The sequence below is a fragment of the Sceloporus occidentalis genome, unplaced genomic scaffold (assembly GCF_023333645.1).
Source record: "Sceloporus occidentalis isolate IW3139 unplaced genomic scaffold, rSceOcc1.0.p SCAF_3, whole genome shotgun sequence".
In the NCBI taxonomy this organism is placed as follows: domain Eukaryota; kingdom Metazoa; phylum Chordata; class Lepidosauria; order Squamata; family Phrynosomatidae; genus Sceloporus; species Sceloporus occidentalis.
Genome location: NW_028316983.1, coordinates 170,837,652 through 170,863,945, shown reverse-complemented (window position 1 = coordinate 170,863,945; position 26,294 = coordinate 170,837,652). Strand labels below are relative to the sequence as shown.

The 26,294-nt window shown below is 39.0% G+C and overlaps 1 protein-coding gene across 3 annotated transcripts in view; it reads right to left on the bottom strand.

The window, feature by feature from the left end:
* The window catches only part of CARMIL1 (capping protein regulator and myosin 1 linker 1), a 200,196-nt gene that overhangs the window by 110,982 nt on the left and 62,920 nt on the right, over positions 1-26,294 (bottom strand). For 2 of the 3 annotated variants that reach the window (XM_089516866.1, XM_089516867.1), the window contains exon 3: positions 6,976-7,026. In XM_089516866.1, coding sequence (XP_089372992.1) covers positions 6,976-7,026 — 51 coding nt within the window. Of the gene's footprint in view, positions 1-6,975; positions 7,027-7,424; positions 7,446-26,294 lie in introns of those variants that run through there. The other variant, XM_089516868.1, reaches the window with a different exon arrangement.

Here is a 26,294-nt window from a genome sequence, read left to right as displayed (position 1 = left end):
CGGCAGGTATGGCACCCCTTCAAGGATACAAAAAGGAGCCAGTTTTTCCGGCTCCTTTTTTGTGCTTTACAGAGGCTGGATCGGTGCCGTAGCATGCAGTTGCTGTGGCACTGATCTGGCCAGTAAAGGGGCGGCTACAGACTGCCCCAAAGTGGCAGTCTTTATAGCCCCTCAGTCAATTTTTTTTCAAAAAAAGTGCTTCTTTGTTTTAAAAAATGAAACCATCAAGTGCATCCTACAAAACACAGTTTTCATGACCTTATAATCTAAAATTTGACACAAAGGAAAAAAAACTGAAAGAGAATGTGACAGAGGCAGGACGTAATCAGGGAAGAATGTATAATTCAATTACACATTAGCCTAATTTCAAAAGTTATGAATTGTGGACTAAATGTTTACGGTAAAGGCTTTGTGGAAAAAGTGAATTTTGAGAAATGATTTGAAGGAAATGAGATGTAGTGTGATATAGTTTATAGTTGGATTCTCTTGCCTGTTTATCAAGCAAGGATCTATAAGCAAGGGTATCCTTAAGAGGTCTTCTCCTATACCTGTTATTTACAGTTCATAACATGACAGTTTATTTATATGTTAAATTTAGGAGCACATTTATGTCAAGTTTTCCTATATGGTTTATCTGTTTTCCCACTTTTCAGCTGGGTAGAAAGAGGGGGTGAAAGGATTTGGTTGTTTTAAGATTTTTCAAAGCCTAAATGTATTTTAAAAACCTTGGTCATATCCTTATTTTTCCCAGTGAAGCACACTTAACTGGCATATTCACTGTAACTCAGAAGTTGGTAAAGTTGTTGTTCTTGTGTGTTGTTTTGACTTATGGCAACCCCAAGGCCCTATCACAGAGTTTTCTTGGCAAGATTTGTTCACAAGGGGTTTGCCTTTGTCTTCCTCTGAGGCTGAGAGAGTGTGACTTGCCCAAGGTAAGTCAAGTTCTGTGACTGAGCAAGGATTCAAACACTGGTCTCCAGAGTTGTAGTCAAATGTTCAGACCCCACACCACATTGGTTCTCTTGGCAATGTTGCTGTTAACTGCTGTCAGGTTTGACCTATGGAAATGTTTTCAATGATCTTGTAACCCTATCTTCAACTGTTCTGCTTAGGTCTTGCAGATTAATTGCTGTGGCTTTCTTGATTGAATCTCTTCATCTAGTATCTGGTCTTTGTCTTTTCATATTGCCCTCCACTTTGCCAAGAATAATAGTCTTTTCTAGTGAGTCCTTTCCTCTCGTGTTATGGCAAAAGTATGACATCCTCAGTTTAGTCATCTTTGCTTCTTGGGAAGGTGGATTTGCTCTATGACCCTTTTAGCAGTCCTTTTAGCAGTCCACACTAATTCCAGAATATTGGCCGACTGACAAGTCTCCAGCTTGGCTTTGGCAGTGGAGCCTTGTCAGCCGGAGGGAGCCAGCACTGGGCCTGGGGTTTGGGTCATGAAGCCTGGAGCCTGGAGTTTCCATCCCAGGTGCTGGGCCTGGTGGTGGGGGCCTCCAGGACTCAAGTCCCAGCTCCAGCTCCCTCCAGCTGATGAGGAGTCCAGCCTCCACTCTCGGAGCCAAGCCAGGACAGAAGCCTTGAAGAGGGAGAGAAGGGGAAGGAAGGAAGGAAGGAAGGAAGGAAGGAAGGAAGAGATAAGGAGGAGGGAGGAGGAGAGAGGAAGGAGGGAAAGAAAGGAGGGAAGGAAGGAAGGAAGGAGGAGAGGGAAGCGGGACTTTGGAACAATTGTCTCCAACAGTGACATGACTATGTGTGTGCCACCACTGGGGACAATGCAAGCTTGCCTTCCATGGATGCTCAAATCCGCAGATGGGAAGTCCATGGATAAGAAGGGTAGTGGTTCCCCTTATCCCTGTGCACAACCCATTGAACATCTCCATTCTGCTTGTCTTCTGTCCTTGATTGCTTATAGAATTTCACATGTCATACACGGAGGCTTCCCCACCCTGCCAGCTATAGTGTCTTTTTGCATTCCTCCCTGACAAAGTTCTTTTGGCTCCTGATCAGTTAGGCTTAATAATGTGAATCTGTTTTTCACTTTATCTTTAAATTATTCTGTGATGTTCTTCAGGTTGTATTTCAGGCCAATGACTGTTGTAGTGTTCTTCTTTAGCTTTACTCTAATTTTTTATATTAGCAGTTTGTGGTCTGTGCCACAATCTGTTTGTGGTCTAGAGAGAATGAAACTTCTCTGTTTTCTGCTTCCAATTATGTAGTCTATTTGTTTTCTATACAAGTCACCAGGTGATGTTCATGTATAAACAATTGCTCCCTGGGTTCCTTGCAGAATGTGTTTGCAATGAACAAATTGCTGGTCTTGCAGAATTTAGTCAGTCTGCCTTCTGCTTGATTTCCTGAACGCAGGTCCAATTTCTTTTGGTCAAACTTTGATTCTGCTCTGTTCCCTCCTTTTAATGATTTTTATCATGAGATAATCCATAATGAAACAAGAGAAAATGTTAAGAAACACACAGTGAACTACTAGCTTAGAGTAGAGGATAATTAGCAATAATAAGGAGGTTAATGACATAACTGAACTCAAGCCAAAAGACAGATCAGCTGTCAATGTTCTTAGGAGTGAAAAGACAGTCCAAAGCTACACAACTCATACTATAAGAACATGGAATGTGGGAAGCATGAATCAACAGATGCTAAATATAGTAAAACAAGAATAGGAATGTATAAACATTGCTATATTAGGGGTGAGCAAGTTAAGCTGGGGAGATACAGCAAAAGAAGTCAAAGGATATAATGCAAAGTCTGATCGAATCATGTCAATAAGACTTCAGGGAAAACGCATTAATATAACCATATTGCAAGTTTATGCTACAACAATAGTGGCAGAAAAAGAATAAATTAAAAGATTCTATGCTGGAGTCTAGGAAGAAATTAATCACACACGTAAACAGAACTTTTTACTAATCATAGGTGAATGAAAGGCAAAAAACAGGGAATGGAGCAGAATCAAAGATTGTAGGAAAATTTGGCAAAGATTGGTAACATTATCGTACTGCAATTGAGAATGTGATTAAAGCATCTATATATGCTGTATACAATCAAAGAAGAGAAAATTAGACACCGCCTCTGTTTTATTTTGTTAGCTTTCTTGAACTTGTTTTCACAAAAATAAAAACAGGTACATCTGCCAGCATTAACTAGAGTCCATCTAGCATGAATGATTATCACCAGATTCAAATTCCTCATCTGAAAACAGCAGAAGTATTCATTCCTCTGCCATGATGATCATTTCCAGTAGTCATGAGAATCAAAGTATTTTGTGGAACATGTTGTTACAGAGGTCATACACTGAAACTGTAGCCTTGAGAGAGAAAACAGAGGATACTATTCCACTGAAAAGAAATAATGTGAATACAGCAAATATCAGAATAGCTCTGTTTTTAATTTACACTGGCATAACTTAGTTAACCAAGTAGATGTCTTCCTGGGTATTACTTCTTTAACACAACATTTGGTACCAGAGGCAGAAATAATACAGAAACAATAGGGAAAGGTTCCTATACCACAAAAAAGAAGAGCAGCTTTATGTATTTTAGCAGATATTTTATCCAAAAACTAACAATATGCATTCGTGAAATAAAACAGCAACATCAGGTGAACCTTGCAGAAGAAAACAGAAAACCTTCTGAACATTTTAGAGATCTCTTAAAGCCTTCTACTAAACTGCATGTAGGGATGATCCCCATCCCCCAACCAGTCTCCATTTTCCACATATTTTGCAGGTTGGTATGCTTTTTTAACACAGGTGGTAAGGCAGACTTAACTGCTTTCCCGTTTTATCTCTGTTTTGCTGTTCACACGTGCTCAGCAAGGGATTCTGGATGTAGCAACTGTTTACTATAGCTGTTTTAAGCAGGCACACACAGAAGCAGTAGCATCAGCTAGAGCAGAGCTCCATACTTCCCCAGCTCACGCTTTTATTATAGTACTTATAAATTGCGGCAATCTGACACCAAAAGTTAGGGTTTCTCCACCCTCCATTGCCATCTTCCCAGTTCTGATGCTGCTAAAAAAGCTTCCAGTTACACTGAAGACAAAGAGAGAAGGCTATAGGTCATAAAACTTTGTAAAAACTTTGTCAGAAGCTTTGTTAACTGAGGTATGCCTGTACATACAATGAAGATAGCTAATGAAATCTGGAGGAAAAATCTACAGCCCAGCAGTAGGTTTTGAAGCCTGAACAGGTCAAATCTATCAGATAAGGATCTCTATGAAATTTTATATTGTACCACACTGGATCAGGAAAAGAGGCCCCAGTCCTCACTATGAAAATAATAGCGACAGCTGCTCTCACATGGCACTGATACAGGAAACATGACTCAGTCTCTTGAAGATTCTAGACAAGTGTATTAGTTTTATATGATAGGGCAAGAAATAGCCTCTACTTAGTATCCAGTTGAAGAAACTATGATCTCTCAAATAATCTTCACCCCCAAACCCAGTGAGGGTGATTATTTGAACATGTTCTCTTGCATAAATTTATCATCTTTAATAAAATCCCTCATTAGAGTAGTCACAATTGCAGATAATGAGGTCCTTTATGGACAGAAGATGAATTGTCTTCTGTCTTGCAGACATAATGGTGGTATTTTTATTGTTGTTATTGTTATTTTAATTTATATGCAGCCTTTCCCTGGAAAGGGAAGCTTACAAAAACAAGTGGTTAAAAACTTCACAATAACATTTAAAATATAATTTATAAGTAATCACATTAAAACTATAGCTATAAACAATATGAAATCATTGAAAAGCATGTGTGTGTGTAATCAACTTATGATAACCTCATGAATTTCACAGGGCTCTTTTAAGTAAGGAATACTCATAGCTGATTTTGCCAGTTCCTTCCTTTGAAATATAGGCCTAGAATAGACGGGCCAAAAGAAGCAACTTCTGGTCACTTTGGAGGCATGGCGTTTAAACAACACATGCTTCCAATGCGGCCTGGAAGCCACCCCGAAGCCGTACTCCAGTCCTTTGGACTGGAGCAAAAATAATCCAGCCACTGATGGCATTGGTTGGGTCCTGCAGCTGTGGCCTGCTTTTGAAGCAGGTCGTGCAGTCAGTGTAGACCCTATCCACTTGTAGCCAGAGCTGACACGGGCCGCTCTTTCTTGCCCATATGCTTCAACTCATAGTCTACAGCACATGGTATTCATTGGCAGTCTCCCATCAAAGTACTAACCAGGGCTGACCCTGTATAGCTTACAAGAACAGATGAAATCTAGTGCCTTTAGGGTATACAGTCAGCCCTCCATATCCATGGACTCTTCATCCATGAATTCAACAATCCACAGCTTGAAAATATATATATATATTTTAATCCAAAAAAGCAAACCTTGATTTGGCTATTTTATATAAGGAAGACCATTTTACTACACCATTGTATTGAATGGGACTTGAGTATCCATGGATTTTGGCATCCGGTGTGTGTATGTGTCCTGGAACAAAATGTCAGTGGATACTGAACAGCTATTCTATAAGCTAAAAATAAATAACACTCCCTTTCCATAAGAAGGCACCCTGCAAGCAATTATTGGTTTAAAAACCTATTTGAACAAAGATTGTTTTACCTGCCAAAGAAAAGAGAGCAAGGACATGGCTAGGCTAGTTTCCCATGGAAGAGAATTCCACAGGGTGGGAGCAGCCACTGAGAAGTCTCTCTCAGTAGACAATAGGAAACAATAGGAATGCTGAAAATTCACATAAAATGAACATATGGGAATGTTAACCATTTTCAAAGACACACAACCATTTGAGAGGCAAGTTTTCTAAAGGTCCATATTTAAAATGTTTTGAAGCAGTTGCCCAATTTTTCTTTATAAGACCCTTATGGTAGTGGAGCCAGGGTTTGCAGAGCTGTAAAATCAGAATGGAACTACTGTGTGTGACTGTGTGTGTATGTGCCTTCAAGTCATCTCTCACCTCTTGGTAACCTCAAGGAATTCTGGTTGAGAAACTCTGGTTTAACACAAATGCTTCATATTGACAATATGTGATATTTCTTTACACTTGTCCCCCTGCATTGGTGGATATGACTTTTGCGGATTCGATTATTCATGGATTTTATTAATATGTTCTCTCTAGGAATATCTAGGTCCTCCAGCGCAACTCTATGGCCAACTTTAACCAAATGTCGCACTGAAGGACCTAGAGATTCCTAGAGAGAACACTCCACTAGATATCTGTAGCTCCTCCAGTGCAATTTGATGGTGAATGTCCGGCAGATGTTGACCACAGAGTTGCATGGAGGACTTAGAGATTCCTAGAGAGGTGTTCTCAGGTTAAAACATAGAGTTTATTTGTGGTTTTTCCACATTCACGGGGTCCTGTGCCCCTAGCCCCAGCGAATGTAGAGGGATGAGTGTATTTATATCTTGCTTTCCTCCCCCACCCCAATCCTGGAACACAAGGCTGTTTATGTGCAATTAAAAGCTCTCAACAATAAAATATACAAAAATTATTAAAGAAACCTAGCAACAGAGTTAGAAACAATTTAAAAGCATATCTATTAAACAACAAAAATTAAAAGCAATACTGCACAATTAATTATTTAAAGCTCTTTTCCTGCAAACAGTCTGTTCTCAAAAGCCTGTTTAAATAAACAAGTCTTCTGCCACTGGAAGGGCAATGAGCCAGTCTAGCCTCTGTGGAAGAGAGGTCCAAAGCAAGGGAGCAGCCACCTAGACACATGACGGGATGCTAAAATTGATTCTGGACACAATTGAAGGTAATTCCATATTCAACAGAAAACAGTTTTCCATCTTCCTTTTAGAAACTGGGTCCAAGCATAACATTTAAAAAACACATGACTAAATGGGAAGGGATGTAAGCTATTTCTTTTACACTAATAAAGTTTCCACCATAATTCCCAATCATGACAATAAATAGTAATCAGTATCAAAATTAGTGAACAATATAGTTGGGGTTGCAGATCTGAAAAATTAACCTTACCTTGGTAGGAATACGAGAAGTTAACAGAAAGGCCCGGCATGATGTTAGCACCTACAAAATAAAGATAAAGAGGTGAAAGAAATCATTTTGCTTTTAAGAAAAGTAAACCTCAAAAACACTGACCTCTTTTATTATTCATCCTTGATGATACCATGCTAAAAATGAAACCTACTCTACTGCTCTTCAACATTTCAGCCTCTCACCAGCAGAGGGAACAAGCTCTTCAAATGTTAGAAAGAGGAGAAACTTAACAGCCTATGCCCCTTCTTCCATAGCTTTCCAATTGCACTGGTATACACAAACAGTGAAATCTAAAAGGGATGAGTTCTAGCAGTCAGCAAAAGAGGGTATTATATCACAGCTTTAAACTATTTTAATTAACATTCAACAAGAAATATAGTCCTCCAGGGTGCTATTGGAAAAACATATCATGGAATGATTTAACCTACAAACACAGTCTTTCATAAGATGATCCTCTGGATTATTCCACTGTCACAAGGCTGCATAACTGCTGACACCGGAGCTTCTCCCAGCTCTATCAACATCAACACACAGCCTTTCATAACATTTTTCAGTTTGATGGACCAATGAAAATACCCATTTTAAATTGTTATTAATCTATAGTGTGCATTTTTATTAGGGCATGGCAAACCAGTATAGAAACCTCATAATACTAAACCTATTTTGCTCCAAAATGTTTTTGCACATCCATTTAAATGTGACAGATAGGAGACAGCTTTCAATTTCTGTTCACAATTTTCTGCCTTGCATTTCATAAAAAAGTAGGTGTTTCTTCTACTTACATAAAATTAGCACCTCTGTGATAAACTAGGCAAGAGAAGAAGAGAAAATAATTTAAAAGACTACCCCCCCCCAAAAAAAACCCCAATTTCTACTGCGAGCTGAAAAGATGAATAGAAGGAGAATCTACATATAATGTCCAAAAAAATAAGTGGATTACTACTCATGCGTGTGTCACGCAAGGATTTGGGTTAGCTAGAAAGCTGAGTGCTACTTTTTTGTGGTCTGCATTAACTCTTAAACAGAATATTAAATCCAAGTTTTGAAGCTGGTTTCAAATCCCTAACTAAAACCAAGCCCTAGTTAGCTTATCAGTGTCAATGCAAACCTTAACCAAGGTGAATTCATGAAAGAAATAGAAGTCAGCATATGATTCTGCTCCCAATTCCTTAGCCATGATTGAAGTACTGAAGTGTTACGCTTCCACTGGCTCCTTCATTTCTAGGTCCAGAAACACCAAAATACATCAGCAGGACTGGTACCCATGGTTTGACTTACTCACATCCCGACCTCCGAAGGTTCTCTCTAGCCATTTTCTAGCCCCTCTAGTGTGATTCTGTGGTATGCTTCTGATGGAAGCTGACCAAATAGAGTCATGGTGGAGGACTTAGAAATGTCTACGCAGGAGTTTTTTCTAGGAATCTTTAGGTCTACCACCACTGGAGGTCATTTATTTCAATGGGGTTCACTGTTGTCCTTGGTTTTGTGTTTCCACAGCAAATCAAGGCACATATACCCCACGGATATGGAGGTCATACTGTACTTCTGATTTCTAATGGATTCATCAACCACTTATTAAGAGCAAACATGATGATCATTTTCCTCATACTATTCTGAAATAATTTCCCTGTTTTCTCCTAATTTCAGCTTGTGCCATTGTGTCACATCATCACATCTAATACAATTATTTGCATTTGTACTTAATTCTATGCCTTGTCTTCAATACTGTGGGGTTGGACTGGATGGCCCTTGTGGTGTCTTTTAGCTCTATGATTCTATAATGTTCACATGATTGTAAACTGTATTTAGAGAAGGATCACCTGCAGCTCAATAAGGAGATGATATGAATACTGCAGCGATGGGCAACATTTGATCATGTGGAAATAAAACAAAAATTAGGTTTACTGGATAAGAGTATCATGACCAGGACTCTAAGTAGTTATACAATTATCTAGAATTTAAAATCATTGATCTTTGTTTGGGGTTAAGTTTATTTTATGTAGTTAGAAAACAAAAAGAAAATGATGTTCATGCAAGAATGCCTTTAGACACTTTCAGGAGTATTTAGGAGGTTACTTGGAAGGTACCTTGCAAATATATAACAATGAGCTGTAACCTGTCTGGCATATCTTTATTGATACCATTCTTATAAGTGACAACAAATATCAGAAGGCTGCTAAAGAGTTGCTAAACGTCATAAAATAAAATCTCAGACTCCCCCCAATTTATAATAATAACAACAATAACAACAACAACAACAACAACAACAACAACAACAACTTTATTACAGCCATTTGGCCAGCACAATTACAAAATTCCCCCCCAATTTAAGATTAATAGTGGCTTTCAAAAAAAATCAGTGGAGAATTAAATGTTTTTTTTAAAAAACAAAACAAGACACACACATGCACACAACACTATTTTAGCCTTGGGGTTGGGACTGTAGTTTATTAATTGTTTCCAATGTAGTTTTTGTGTTTTTATGATCCGTAAGGCATCTAGTTTTTTTTAAAATTTAATATAAAATGACCTTAGATCACACGTGCATCAAAATAGAGCAAGCAGATTGTAAAAGTGAAATCAGCCTTTTCAAACCTGATGCCCTGCAGATATTTTGGACACACTTGGCTTGCAAGTAGTACATATGAAAAGGATCTAGGGGTCATAGTAGAACATAGTTAAACAGGAGTCAACAGTGTGATGTGGGCTTCATCTGCACTGCAGAAATAATCTGGTTTAACACCACTTTAACTGCCATGGTTCAAAGCTATGGAATTCTGGGAACTGTAGTTTGTGGTGGCACAAGAGGTCTCTGACAGCTAAATGTCTTACAAAACTACAGTTTCCAGAATTCCTAGCATTGACTCACAGTAGTTAAAGTAGTATCAAACTGGATTATTTTTGTTGTGCAGCTGCAGCTGTGGTGGACAAAAGAGCCAATGCAATACTAGGCTATACCAACAGAAGTACAATATCCAGATCACTCTATTCTGCTTTGGTCAGATCTTACCTAAAATGCTGTGACTTGTTCTGTGTACCACATTTCTAAAAAAATATTGACAAGTTGGATTGTGTTCAGAGAAGGGTGACCAAGATCTGAAAACCAAGGTCTGAAAATTCAGACTTGATTGTTGAACTATTAGGAGTTGGAAGACTAGAGTTCAAATCATTATTCAAACATAACACTTATAGAGTGACTTTGAAGCAGTCATAGCCCCTCAGCCTAAACTACTGGAGATGTGTGAATGAAATATCGGATATTTTTGTTACCAGAAACCATAAAACACCTAGTCTTTTACTTTCTATTACACCCCTTTCCAGACAAGAGATGTCAAGACAGTGAAAAGACAGTAGATTTGCACTGGCCAAACTGTTGCTACTTTATTTTGCAGATTACCTGTTTTTCCCCCAAACTAATTCTGAAAGAGGAGAGAAGCAATTGTGGTCCCTAAGATTATTATGACCATCATGATAACCTCAAAACATTAGAAACCTAAGACAAACCAGTGAATTTTAAATGGTGGGAGACTCAGGCCAGACAAAAGGAAATATTTCACACACGACATGAACTGTTGAACCTTCTACCACAAGACATTAACCACCACAAGTGACCACCAAGTTTGGACAGCTTTGAAAGGGAATTAAACAGATTCATAGAGGAGAATGCTATCTTTGGCTATTAGCCACAGCGGGTACATGCAAATACCACTCAATCAAGAGGAAGCAAGTGTCTGAATACCAACACCAGGAGAGGGCTACTGCCTTGCGTGCTTTTTTTGGCATTCCCAAGGGCATCTGGTTGGTATTTTGAAATGAACTGTTCAAAAACCGTTTTATTTTTTGTTTTGTTTTTTAAGTTACAGTTACATCTTGTGTTTCCTCCAATAAGCTCAAGGTGGGATAGGCCACTCTCATCCTCTCACAAAACAACTCTTTGACTTTGTTACTCCCTTCCAACTAACATACAGTATTGGTGAAAGGGAGTGATGGGTTTAAGGTCATCCAGTGACCTTAATGACTGACATACTGGAGACTTGAACCTGGATCTAGCAAGTTCCCAGTCCGGCACTCATAAACACTACACCACCTGGCTCTACACATAATTTGTTTCCTTCTGCCCTAGTTGCTTCTCCGTGGAAACAGAACACTGACATTGTATACAGTGCAATTCAGCACTATTAAAATCAACAGGAATGCTGAAATTCACTTGTACAGTACTATGTTTTGTTCTCCCCCAACTCCATCCCATTTCATGAACTATTTCACTTTAGAATAAATCTTCACAATAAACTGTATACTAAACATAATGTGCTGGGCAGTTAAAATCTTTAATTAACAGGAATATTAAATGCATAATTCTTTTATTAACAACTGCATTCCCGTTAGAAAGGAAAGGTGAAAACATGACCCCCAAAAACAATAAATGTGACTTCAATACAGCATAATGTATTAATCAGCTTTAAGAGAAAGGGAATACATTTACTCAAGTTAATAGGCACTCTGAACCCTTCTGAAGATGGTAATGCTATAAAACTGTAAAAGTCAGGAAAACAGATTTCACTGCAATAGCAGAGCTAGATTACATACCCCGCCCCCAAATTCCAGTTTACAGCCTCTTATTCAACCACACGCTTTATTGTTATTTTTAAATCCAGCATACAAATGCCACTTTACTTTGTAACAGGAGTATAAACCAAAAACGACGGAGGAAGAGAAGAGAATTGAGGAAACCATTTTATAGTCAGGACTGATGGGAAATGGGAATGGGATGTCAGAGAATCCAGTATAAACTTGTAACAACACTACTTAACCTACATTTGTTTTACCCATATATTTTTACAGCTTTAGGAATGATTAGCAACTTTCGTCCTCTACCACATTGCCAGCCAAAGCTTTAAAATTTCACAAAGAAGACGAAACTATTCACGAACCATACCTTCACATCCCCAAACATTATACTTCATTTTGTTGTTCCTATTTGATACCCCTTTATTGGCAGATACAATTCTTGTTCCTCATTTGTATCTATCTTTTTCATAACTGAGCTGGTGCCTGCCCATTTCCCCTTGGCACATGGCCAAGATACAATACACTAAGGCCTTGTCTAGACTAAGGATTTGCCTTCATATCTGCTGCCAGGGTAACTGTACAGGTTTGCATCTTCAGTATGAAAGTATGTGGATGTTGCTGGCATGGGCAATAACCTGCACCTAATTAACTAAGGCTACTTGTGTAACATTAATATGAGATTGTGATCCTACATCACATAAAATTATAGTGTGCTGTCAGCTAACAAGTGGATCTTTTCCCTGGATGGGTTTGAGATCAGAATGGCAGCCTAAATAATATTGAGATACAGAGGCCCCATTCCCACTTACAGATAAATCGGTGTGAGATCTGAATCGATGGACACAGAAAACATACACTGTAGGAGCTGGTTTTTCAATACAGGTTAAGTCTCCCTTATCCAGAATTCCAAAATCCAAAATACTCCAAAAACTAAACCTTTTAACGGTTGTTTGAAATAGTGATACCTTTGCTTTCTGAGGGTTTAATGTACACAAACTTTGGTTCACACACAAAATTATTAAAAATATTGTATAAAATTATCTTTGGGCTATGTGTATTAGGTGTATATGAAACATAAATGAATTTGGTGTTTAGACTTGTGTCCCATCTCCAAGATATCTCAATATGTGCATACATGCAAATACATGCATTCCCAAATCCTAAATAAATAAATAAATAAATAACACTTTTAGTCCCAAGCATTTTGGATATGGGAGGCTCAACCTGTATTTACTCTATGTCCTCTGGAATACAAAGTTGTTCATGTATGAGCTACTAGCTAAATGTCATATGGTAGCCCTTGATGGTAACCAGTAAACCAACATGCAGCTCTAAATAAGCATTCTATTTCTTTTATCATTCTTTATTGTAATCTACCTCATTAACTTGCCCTAATAAGAAAGGTAAAAATATAGTAAGAATAAGAACACACACACACACACACATATATCACAGTACCTACATGGGCCCAGCCTTACACACACACTGGGAGGGCTAGGGATTGGAGGCACTGCATTGCAGTGGTTCCATTCCTTCCTCTCAGGCAGATTACAGAGGGAGATGCTCGGGCACAGTTGCTCTGCAAGGAAAGAGCTTAATTGTGGCGTCCCCAAGGTGCCATCCTGTCACCGATGCTTTTTAACATATACATGAAGCCGCTGGGAGAGATTATCCGGAGGCATGGGGTGGGGTGTTATCAGTACGCTGATGACACCCAGATATATTTCTCCATGTCTCAGTCATCAGCTTTGACTTCAGATGGCGTCTCTCCTCTCAATGACTGTCTTAAGGCAGTAATGGACTGGATGAGGGGAAACAAATTGAAGCTGAATCCAGACAAAATGGAGGTACTTATGGTATCGTCTCCAAACCCAGGTATCGGGATACAACCTCCAGTCCTGGAAGGGGTCACACTCCCCTCAAAGGACTGTGTTCGCAGTCTGGAGGTGCTCCTAGTTCCGTCGCTACACATGACAAATCAGGTGAATGTGACGGTCAGGAGTGCCTGTTATCAGCTTTGTCTGATATGCCAGCTGCGCCCTTTCCTGGAAGCCAGGGACCTTGAGACCGTAGTACACGCACTGATAACCTCATGCCTTGATTTCTGTAATGCACTCTGCATGGGGCTACCCTCATGCTTGGTCCGAAAACTTCAATTAGTTCAAAACATGGCAGCCAGACTGGTCTCTGGTACGTCCAAAAGAGACCATATAACACCGATCTTAAGATCACTTCACTGGCTGCCCATTAGTTTCCGGGCCCAGTACAAGGTGTCGGTTATCATCTTTAAAGCCCTAAATGGCTTGGTTCCAACCTATCTTCAGGACCGTCTCCTTCCATATAATTCTCACCGCACACTTAGATACTCAGGGAGGAATTTGCTACAGCCTTATAAAACAAGGGTGTCCATGACCTCCCAAAGGACTTTCTCAGCTGTCGCGCCCAGATTGTGGAATGGCCTGCCAGGTGAGATCCGTCATATTACGACCCTAAACAGATTTTAAAAAGCTATAAAGATGGATCTCTTCCGGCAGGTCTTTCCTGAATAGTTTCTCCGGCCATCAGAAGAACTCTAAGAACTCAGACTGCACTTTAGTCATGGAACTTTATCGCACTGTGTCCTTCCGTTCCGTTCTGAGCACGGAACGGAAGGAGCAGGGACGAGTGCGGAACGAGTGGGGGACGGATTTTACCTCACACACCCGTCCCTCATTCGTTCCGTTCCCCCTCTCTTCCGTTCTTAATCCGTTCCAGAGGGGGCAATTTTTGAGGACTGTTCTGAACAGTTCTCAAAAAGCGTTCCCTCTGGAACGGAATGGGCAGGGAAGAGAGGGGGAACAGAACGAGTGAGGGATGGGTGTGTGCGGTAAAATCCGTCCCCCACTTGTTCCGTTTCCTGCCGGGCCGTGCTGAGAATGGCCCTCAAGCCCAATGTGATAATCTTCATGGTCTATAGTTTGCTGTATACATTTTTAAATTTATTTTATTTTTTATGTATGTTTTAATTCTTATATCGTTTAATTGTATTTTAAGAGGAGGGATTGAGGGCTTTGGAATATATGTTTTTTTAATCTTTGTAAGCCGCCCCGATTGCATCTTGTAGAGTGGCGGGATATATTATTATTATTATTATTATTATTATTATTATTATTATGTATGCCATCCATTTGTAACAGGTTTTCTTTGTTTTTAAAATGTGGCTGCAACAATCAATTGGTGTCATTGGTTTATTATTCCTTATTACTAGCTGTTTGTTATGTTTCTGCAATTTTGCATTTGTGTTTTAACATAGGGGCTGGCATACTGTTCAGTAGTTATGAGATCATGAGCAGAACTTATGATCTCATAACTTTGGGGATTTATGTTTATGGTCAGTAATGCCTGCCCACAACCTTCCAAACCTGTCTCTGAAACAAGCCATCACCCCAAGCAAATTCTTTTTGAGGCAGTGCAGAATGGAGCATTACAAAATAATGTCTGCAGTGCTCTTCAGGTCATGGTGCATGGTGAGAAAGGTAATCGTGATAGGATCGCAAGGAATCTTTCCAGCTGCTTGCTTTTAACAAGCCCCTTGTCCAGGAGAGCCTCGCAGACATCATATCCCAGCCTCATAGCCCACTCTGATGTGTAGTGCCTGGGAAACCCAGTGGCTGATTGAAAAGGTAGGTTTTTGGAGCGTCGCTCATCATTAGTACCTAGGACGATGGAGCCCCATCATTATAGTTATGTCTGATGCAAGAACTTGACCTATGTGTTTATATTGATACAAAAGGCTAATTAAAAATTTGAAATCTTAATTCCTTTTTCTAACATGTATATTTAATTCAAGACCTAAGCAATAACAGTAAAACAGTTTTTCTTTTGGTCCGGGGCAACTTGGTTTATTTTCCCACTAGATCTGTGAGAAATTGACAGCTTTGCTAACAGATAAGACTGGAAAGAACTTCAAACATGCTGCATGCAATTCTGTTTCTGCACAAAAAGGAGTGTGGCAATACATTTTGCTTGGTCAGTGTTTTTTCTCATTCCTTATTTCTGTCTGATTGCCGATGTCAGTTTCAATATTTTAGAAACTACACCTTCTCTTGAATGACAGACTTTCTGACTTCAAATTTTATATCAGATGGATGCATTTGATATGAGGAGTTCTTCAAAAAAATTGCTAAGAATTAAAATGAGAAGTTAATAATTGATAAAGAGAATTTTAAAACAATATCTTTTAATCATTCCATCTACTTTTTTCATCAATAATGTATAAAATAACTAATAAAGTTTCCCGGTTCTCAATATTCATACTGGCTCATAATTTAAGAAAACATAGAAAGTTAGGAAACATAATTAGTTCTCATGCCTTCCCCACACTTGCTGCTTCCATTTACAAATAACTTAGAAATTATGAAGTATGTCACAGTAGGAGGCAATTTTTCAAAAAGATGAATTAAACACAAGAATGTTTTGTCAAAACACAGGGATGTAATCATGAAGGTCATTTATATTCATGTCTCTTCTTCAAAGAAAGGATCACTATCTGCAGAAAAGAATGCAGGGAACTTAATCAAGGTCTACCATTTATTCTTTTCAGTGGCTTGCAATTCTGGGCAGGAAGGGCAAAAGGGAAACTCTATTTCCATAAACTAGCATCGCCATGGGATCTAAATTTTTCATGAATATTTCTTTACTTGAAACATCTGCATACCACTCCAAAAGATAAAGTTCTCTGGGTAGCTGGCCACGCCTAAATGTTCAAAACAAAGCAAAACATGCACACAATCAATAAGTACATGAATACATTGAAGAACAAGATTCACAACTACTGTACAGAATTAAAATACTAAACCAAAGGCAGAAATATAATGACTTATTTAAAAGGCATCAGTGAACAGAAAGGCGGGAGCCTAGTGCACACACACACACACACACACGCACACGCACACGCACAAAATCGCACAGGTACGGCACCAAGTGAAGGGGCCTTGCTAATCTGTTTGCAGGATGGCAGAATCAAAAGAAAATGTCAAATTCTCTCAATTCATTTGGTAGGCGTATCTGGAGCAAAAAAGAACTTAAGGGGCACATAGGGGGGAAGGAAGTATTTCAACAAACCTGACCCCTATCTATTTCAGATTTTAAAGATTAAAGTCAGCAATTTAAATTGGGCCTGGAAATGTATTGGGAACTAATGTATTTGACAAAGCACAGTCATAATACTGTCAAACAGTCTAGTCAGATTCTGAATCATGTTTAAAGGAGATTCATGCTCCCATAGCACATATCACAATAGTCTACATGGGCAAATGTGTCCAAGCTATATCCATCCAGGAAAGGTCACAGCAGACACTCTGAGCCACAAAGGTCACTTGAGAGTCTAATGATAAAGCTGGATCAATAAGCAGCAGCCTCATGAGTTGTGAACCTGATCCTTCTAGGGATGAGTGGCCTCATCTAGACCTGACTGAACATCATCCATCTAGGTCGATTTTCTTTGTATGTGATTTAAAGCAGTATATGTAGCACAATTCCCTCCAGAAGTATGTGAGACGGTTAAAAACAGAAGATATAGATTTAATCACTGTTTATAGATAATAATAGCCCAATATCCTGGCTGGAGAACAGGCTGGTATAGACCCGTAAACTAGTCTCTAACTGGTTTACATCATGTAATATCAAGGGAAATTATCCTGTGCTGAGACAAGCTGCAATTGTGAGAGCACCACTCCCAAATTAATTTCACATCTTTCTTGCTGATTCCACAACATTAAAACAACTTGTTTACAATCAGAGTGGTTCTATTTAAAACCTTGAATTAAGTAACTGGAAACAAGTTATTGTAAAGGAATGTCAAGGGATCAACAAAAATGTGAAATTAATAGAGGGAGGGTCTGCCTTTGTTGGGTTACTTTCAAGTTTCTATCAAAACTGCCATTGAAATGTAAGTTCAATGCCTGCATTAATGTCTCATCAGAATGATCCAGAAAAATGCTATTCATGACTTTACCTCCTCTATCCCTATTATCCCTATTTTGTGCTTGGGTGAAAAATACATATTTTGAAAATCTCACTTCTTATGCACGCCTCCCCCAAACCCTTTCCATTGCTTTTCCCTTCCCCCTCCCTTAAAATTTCATTTGCTTTAGATTACTGATGCCTATGTGGAGTCCAGCAAAAATCATAGTGTTAAGAGATTCAACAATTCAGCTTCCTGCAACAGATGAGGAGTCCCTACACATTGCTTGGTGCAGAACACTGTATTCAAGGAAGACAATCTCCTTCCAAGCTGACCTTACTGTTTGTTGGCTTAAAACTCTTTAACTTTGAAATTACCACCAATTCATGAACTAAAACTAGGAACCTGAATCTTGTGGTCTAAACATTTTAATTCCTCAATCCTGATGGGCCAACAAACAACAGGAGGCAGTTTTACAAATATACAAGAGAACTAGGTTTTAAGTACAGAAACAGCTAAGAAGTGTAAAATTTGTTGGTTCTTTAGCACTGTCTTTCACTTAATATATTAATTAAATTTGGAATTCTTGCATTCCAACTTAAGTCAATTACATGGCTTTAAAAAGAAATTTGATCACTGTACATTTTTTTTCTTTTTCTTAGATTATTTACAATTAAACTGATAACTTAGTTGATTTTAACCACTTAGTTCCTACCTCTGATTACGTACAGTTTAACTCCTTTACCACCTTCACCTCTGTTGCCAGTGCATGAAGTAAAAAGCAGATGCTACTGAATTGCTAAAGTACTCTGTGGCAGTCCAAAGATTTCTATTTAAGACAGTACAGAATTCACCAGGGATCCAATGGCACAAAATGCTTCTTCGGAAGCCTTTCAGACAAATGTTGTGAAAGCACAAAGGCAAGAAAAAATTTCCTTAGCCTTTATTGGCCTAAACTGATGGCTAGCTAGTATCAAAGGCAAAAAGAGAGGTCTTTATTTTAAGAACACACATAAAGCTCTGGAAACATGGAAAACTTATCTTGACATTTTCAATAAAATCAATAAGAGAGCATCTTTCATTTCATCACATTTGTGTGTTGTTTTTTTTAAATAAAAGTAGAAATAGCTTCACAGCATTCTCCATAGTCTGTTGAAAGGTCAGCAGCTAAAGAAGACCAAGACAGGAGAGGGAGCTCTTCTCAAAGTAGTTAATCTATGGAGAAGAACTCCTTTTTACCTTGTCCTTTTTTAAAGTCAAGACCTATACTACAATGTTTTCATTTAGCCTTTCACCCCACTTTCTTTTCTTTTCACTCAGACTGTCCACTCAAAATCCTTTTTCAGACAGCTGAGGTACTGAAAAATTCCAGTTAAAACTTATGTTTTGTGTTTACCTGCAATAATCATGCAAATACAGTAAAGTTGTTGCAAACAAGATAAAACATTAATTCCAAATGAAAGGTGTGTGTTTTAATACTAGTTCATCCAGTATGTCCAGAGATACTGAGCTGTTATATAGCTGTGATCAAAGACCTTCTTTGATGCACACAAAGCACTTACATGAGCACACCAGGACTCCCCCAGGTTATTTTCAGACCATAGCTCCTTGTACTGGATTGGAAGAGACAAGACAGAACAGAGGGCTGCATTGATGAAGTGGCACTTAGAAGCTCTGGAGCTCCTTGCATGATCAGGCCTCATAAAGCTCCTTGAATCCAGGCCACATAAAGTTTTTATTTTCCTAGTAACTGCCAAAGCACTCTGAAGTGTGTCATAACCCACTTCTCTTAAATGAAATCAATATTCCACTGAAGCAGTGAAAAGGTAAAATTAATCCAACACACTTTTGTATACCACCATAAAGCTATGCAATTTTGTCCTTTCGTTCTAGAACAGAAGTGGTTGAAGCACAGCTCACAGAACTCTTAAATGCAGCCCTTGCCCCCCCCCAAGACTTCCCCCACCCTCCCAAAAAATTAATGGGGGGAATTTGTGGGCCATTTTTTGTTCTGAAATGGACTAAAATTGCCTTAAAATGCAGTGGTTTTTTTCTTCCCCTAAGCTTTCAAAGCCCCCCAATTTCCCCAAAACACCAAAAAGAGAGAAAATGCTGGTTAGAAAGGACATCGTGTCACCTTGAGAGTGCTGAAACACCCTGGTGCAGCCCCCCAGACAGGCGCTGAGAGGTCAAATGGCCGCCACCTCCTGTGCAGTTGTCCACCTGTTCTAGGAACTAGGAGCAGAGTGGGATACTGTAATTCAGCTCCCATGATCGCTCACATTTAGCTATGCCAGCTAGGGCTGATGGGAAATGGACAACAATGGGGTGGGGGCACAGGTTGCCCACAGTGACTGTAATTAATGTGGACTTCATTCCCATTCACCTGCCTTTGTCACTATAGGTCTTCTAGGTACTCATAGTTGTAATGATTGTGAAGTGTCCTGTGCTTCCATTTCCAGACCCAGTGTAAAGGCAGAGTCAGGGCTGATACTGTATTATAATATCTCATTTGCAGTCTTCATGTTTGGACACCAATGCACTGCGCTGTCATGTACGTTTACCTTACTGTGGTGCACATAATTTCCTACCTCAAATGACATCACTATAAAAAGGAATCAAGTCACAAATTGGCTACTATAGTACTTCAAAAGTTGTGCTAGGCAGTCCCTGGATTGCCTTCTCATTGAAAAATTAAAACTACGTACTTCATCTGTGGAATGATCTACAATCATTTTTTAAAAATTAAGACCTAAATGTGAAAACCTCTGTTTTAAGATCTGAAAATATATATGCTATGCTCAATTATATAACCTTAGCTTGTCTTATATCAATGGGCTTAAGCACAGTATATCTGGGTTTAAAAATTAGCCTTAAACCGTAAATATAAACAACCAGGAGGAAACTAAAAAACTTTTCTAGAACCTAGCAGACATTTTTAAACAAAAATTGTGGCTATTCGTTTGTCTTGCTGTTATTCTTATGTGGGTCAGTGTCAACTAGAGACTTTTTGCCTACATTCAAGGAACACAGGCTGCATCTGCATTACAGAAATAATCTGGGTTGATACCACTTTAACTGCCATTGTTCAATGCTATGGAATTCTGGGAATCGTAGTTTGTTGTGGCACCAGAGCATCCAGTTTCAGTGTGAGATCTTTAATCTATGTAAAGCAGGTAGCATTCATAAGGAATGTACTGTATAGCAAGCAGCTATGAGTATATGTATAGCAGTAATTGTCAAGTAATTGTTCATATGACTCATTTGAACTAGGCAGACAAGGCATTTGAAGAGTGAACTTTGAACTCAACATTTCCACACGTTCCATTATCCCAGATATTACAGTCTGTGAAGACGTTTTAATAAGAGGCAAACTCACACATTCATCGCTTAAGGACATAAACCAAGTTTAATCAAAGAACTTAAAGGCTAATTGGAAGAACAGTAATATCACTTTCTGAAGGTGTGCCAAGTTTTTCTGGCATACACTGAAAGCCTATTAATTCAGAGACAGCATAAAAGAGTGAGCTAATTTGCCCAGTATCAGGATTACTTCATTATCCAGAACCATTTTATCAAGGGCCCAATAGGAATATCTATCTACTTAGTAAAGTGTCCAGTTTCAATCTCTGGCTTTTGAATGCAGAGTGACATTACTAGTATAGCACACCAGACAACATTAATTCAGAGGGGGCTTCAGGGGAATTCAAAAAGTTCCCTTTGTCTAGTACACGTTTAGAGCTTGGGGACTATCCATACTAGAGGTTTTGTTACAGGACTAACGCATTTTTGGCATCCATGCTAAGCTGTAACTTAACACAAACTTAGCAACAAACTAAGAAAGGGGGTGGCAGAAATGCCATTCCTCCCTGACACAAAAGAGCTGATAAAACCAACTATCTGTTCAATTGAATTTAAGTCCCGACTAACCTGTGTCACTTATTTTAATGGCACCAAAGTTCAATTTAGTCTGAATTCAGTCAAAGCTTCATTAGCTGAGATCAACAAAAGGACTTTCAGGGAAGTTTAGGTAGCCTGTGGTTATGGCAGAAGCACAACAATCTTTGTAAATTCACCAAAATTGATTGCTTCAAGTAAAAGCAACTGCAGTAGGAAATTTAAAAAATCAACCAGTCTGACACTCTGAACATCAGTTGCATTCAGAAAGAAAGGGTGGGGGACAGGAAAAGATGAAAGCTTTTCCTTCCGACACTCTTCTACTGCATTGCTCCTTGAGGCAACTACAGGCTTCAAACGCTGTTCCTAAAACACAGAGTGACACTTCTTTTTCCTTTTTTGGAAGAAACATACAGAAAGTTAATAATTTCTGGGCCACAACAGACAAGTTTCTGGAGTCATGTCAACATCTTAACAGATTCAGATCACTGGTTGGAGAGCAGTTAATGTGGTTCGATTTAAACACAGCACAACTGCTGGATTAGTTAAAAGAGGGAACTGAACCTCAAGTGAAACATTCCTTCACTGATGAAGTTGTTAGATTATGACATTTTGTTTTATTATTATATTGTAGGTATTGTAAAGAAAAATAATACATTTAAAAATACCTGATGGCTATTTCTCCACACAGATTATGCTGTTGTAGTTCGTCTCCACAATGAACAAAAAAAATCACACAGGAAATGTTTACTATACCATATTTCTACAGAGATCCAGGATTTGTTGAAATATGTGAATAGCTTTCTGAGAGTTTTAAATACATAGCCATGCTTCTGTCTTTTTAGACAATGACTTTCTTGACTATAACAAAGTGAAAAGCAGAATCTAGAAACTGGAGAGATTTTCAAATACTAAACAGCTTTAAAAATCTCCCTCTATCTATTTCTCTCACTTTCCACAACACACTGAAATTGGAAGGTTTTTTTTACATTTGAATGGCAGGTAGTAAAAATTACATGCCAATTTTTTGAACACACACCAGTAAATACATTTGCAAAAGAGAAGAGGATAAGATTTCTTAAGCTCTTAACCTTTCCCCCTTAAGACTTTTATTTGACTGGTAACTTCTGCACATCCTCAGTTCCTTTCCAGGACAATGTAATTCTCACATAAGCCACTTGGGAGATAGAATGAAGGGAAATTAAATGTGCTGTTTAGGCAGCAATGCAATAAGCCCATTCCTTCTATAAACTTTGCAACTAATCTTGCCTTGCCCTTTGAGAATTCATAATAAAAGGGTTCCCTGCCCCAACATGAACTGTTGGATTGCAAGGTATCCACCCATTTTTTGCTTTTCCAATGGTCAAACATGAGATATATCCCCCTGTAATAATGGCATATTGTGATTAACAAGGGCAATACAGCTGTAGGGGTGTAGGCTCACTTCTAAGAAACAAAGGGTTAATGATATCGGAGGTAGGTTACATTTATTGGCGTTAATGTCATGTTGGACTTGCAGAAACCGTGAAAGACTATCATGCTTGTGAAAAGGCGCAAAAGCTACAAGTGCTTTGAAAGCAAGAGGTTATAAAAGTGAGACATTTGGACTGATGGAGGGATAGGAGAGGTCTCCCTGCCTTGCTGCCCCTAGGAAAGCATAGTAATTGGCTGGACAAGAAAGTCCACACTTTTAGCTTACCCGTAAGCATCTAAAGACTCATGAGTGTCACTAGGATCATGAGTGGAATAGCAATGTGTAGCTAGTCGGATTAAGGCTTATGGTTTTTTTTTTTTTTTTAAATTGGCTAAATATGATTTAAGACTGCAACCATTCTTAAGGAACACCTGAAGAAAGGTGCCTTTGTGTATACGATGGTTTTGTTAATGTATTGCTTGCTTGTAACAGCTTTCCTAAAAGGATCTAGTCATTTCCACTCTCTCTTACACACATGCATGCACACAAATTGGTATGTGCATGTATGTGTGTGCAGTAACCCTATCTCCCATGGGAGGAGAGTGGAAAGTGTCTACAGAGTCAGAGATGGAAAATGGGTAAAGAAAATCCTTCAGCGAATTCCCATTGAGGCAATGAATCTTGGGGAGCCAATACTACTGGGTGATGTCTGCTACAGGTAATTCTGGGTCCCTCTTTCCTACTCAAGAGCAGGAGACAGGAAGCAGAAAAAAACCCCAAACATTGTTTCCTCAGGGGAAACCTTGGAAGTCTAGACTTTTTCTTAAGCTGCAGAAACTCAAAAGCTGAGGTATTTTCCTAATAAAATTAGATAACACAGATAATGGGAGGGGTTCAAACCAATCTACCGGTAATCATATGTGTGAAAAGATCTGCTTCAGCACCTAGTTTGAACAACTTGAACTATACTAGCCAATTTGTACTCTGAGCTCAATAGAACTTTTAAAAACTTGGCAGCAATATTACTTTTAAATCTGTGCAATTCTTAGAGTGATAGGTGTGCAGGCAAGCCTAAGAAAGTTCAAGCAAGTTGCTAAAAGGTATTCCTTTTCTCATTGGACATGGAGGTATAACATACCATTACATTGTCAACTAAAATAATCTGGGGATTTTGTATTTGTAAAAAAGTATACAGTGGATCCATATTATTCAATGGCAGTGGGTGCATCACATCACTACCATTAAATAATATCAGGTGCAACCATTGACGTTTTTTTTTGCCATCCACAGGGGGACCTGGGACCAAACTCTTGTAGATGGGAATGGTCCACTGTATTTCCTTTCTTCCCCCCCTCCCCCGAGACTTTTCAATTTAACAATATTTTATTTGTTAATCCCACCTTTTGATCTGTGCAGGGCCCTTAAGGAAGTGCTCAGTCTGTTTCTCATGCACACACATAAAGATACACATCAGTACAAATAAACTACCAATTAGCAAAAGAAACAACCAAACCAGAAGCAAAGACAGTGAAATGAGGAGATAGTCATCACCATTCAGCCAAAGCATGCCAGACCAATCCTATCTTGGCCTGACATCCGAACAGATGAAATAGTCAACCTCAAGTAATTCCACAAATGCCCCATGTTCCCTTCTTTGGTGTTTACCGTACCATTGTCTGCAAGTACAAGTCTATCACTCTGAGATTTTTCCCTGTTGATCTAAAAACTGTATAAATGTTCAGTCTTCCTATAACCATTTAGATCTAAACAAGGCATGGTGAAAATATATCAATTACTTTTAGACAACAAGTAACATGCCTCATCAGTGTACACAGCAATAACAATGCTCTCCCAACAGAAAAATCGGACTATTACACACAGATCTTTGTATGCCAAACTACAATATAATGTGTTGAAAAATGCCTGCAATTTATTTATCATGGCCCTTCACAAAGAAACTATGAGTAAAGCCAACTAAAGTGTCTATGAACCATCAAGAGTTTTTCACTATGTATAACAGTAAGCACTGGAATGGCAGTATGCAATTCTTAAACAAATAAGTAAAATTGACCGTAGGCATTTTCTTTTCTAAGGAGATCTGAACAGCCTAAAACTTAACACAATAATACTCTTTAATCCTTTCTGCTACACACTACAATGGATTACTACTGTCTTCAGATTTGACACTAGGTGAGGCAATTACACAGTACTGCTTCCTCATGAAAATGTTACTGCTGTGATATGTGCACCCCAGGATCAAAATATCTTGCCCCAAAATGCTCTCTAGCAGGTGTGGCAGACATTTTTTGCCATATTTATTCCCCTTGAGCTATATTCCTTTGTTAAAAAGTCTCTCCTGGGCTTAAAAAGAGAAAGAGAAAAAGACCAGAGCCCGGGATCTTTCCAAAAACATAGCAAAAATGCCCCCATGCCCCTTAGAGGGCATTTGAGCACTGTGATGGGGTGCAACCTTCCAAGGTCTCCTGGCGGGCTAATAGGACTCCCCTCCCCCAGGTCTTCCACAACAATGTAGTCTGCAAAGAATTAAAAACCATTACCATCAATAAATACAGTCACATAAATAAAGTAAAATCAGCCATAGTGCTGATGGCACACTGGTGGCGCAGTGGTTAAATGCCTGTACTGCAGCCACTGACTCAAAACCACAAGGTTGTGAGTTCAAGACCAGCTAAAGGGCTCAAGCTTGACTCAGGCTTGCATCCTTTGGAGGTCGCTAAAATGAGTACCCAGATTGTTGGGGGCAAATTAGCTTACAGTTGTAAACCGCTTAAACACTGCTTAGGCGGTATGAAGCGGTATATAAATGAAGCTTGTTTGTTTGTTTGTTTGATATAAACCATTAGCCTCCCAGAGAATTCCATGCCTATGAATGCCACTTGGTGGTGGTGGTGAAGGAAGAAGAGGAAGAGGAGGAAGAAGCAGAGGAAAAGACTAGAATGCAAATGTGATTATTTAAGGCAACTCAAAGGTGATGGTGCAAGCTCTAACTTGAGAGGTCAGTTTTTGTATGTAAATGTAACCACTACTGCCTTGAAACAGATAAAGCACACGACACTGGGGATTTTATATAATGTGGTCTGCCTGTAAAATGGAGCCACCTCATTCTTGCAGCTTCCCATCACTTCAGAGGAGATTTGGCAAAAATATGCAAAGCTGTAAAGGAGGGGAAATCTTTTTGGCTGGAAAATACACCCACCAGCTGATGGACACCACGAGGTATACGTCTACGTAGGGACAGACAACTGCACTTGGTTCAGGGGCTAATTTCCTACTCCTGTACTCTTCAGGAGACTGCATGATATGCCAAAAATGCCCCACAAGAACAAAATAGAAGTGTCTAGAGGTCCAGTTCTAGCTTTGAAAAATGGGAGCTCTAAAACTTATTTAAATGGTGTGTTGACACTCCTGGGGGTTTCCAGAAGATCAAATTCACCTTAGTTTCTTTTATCCAGA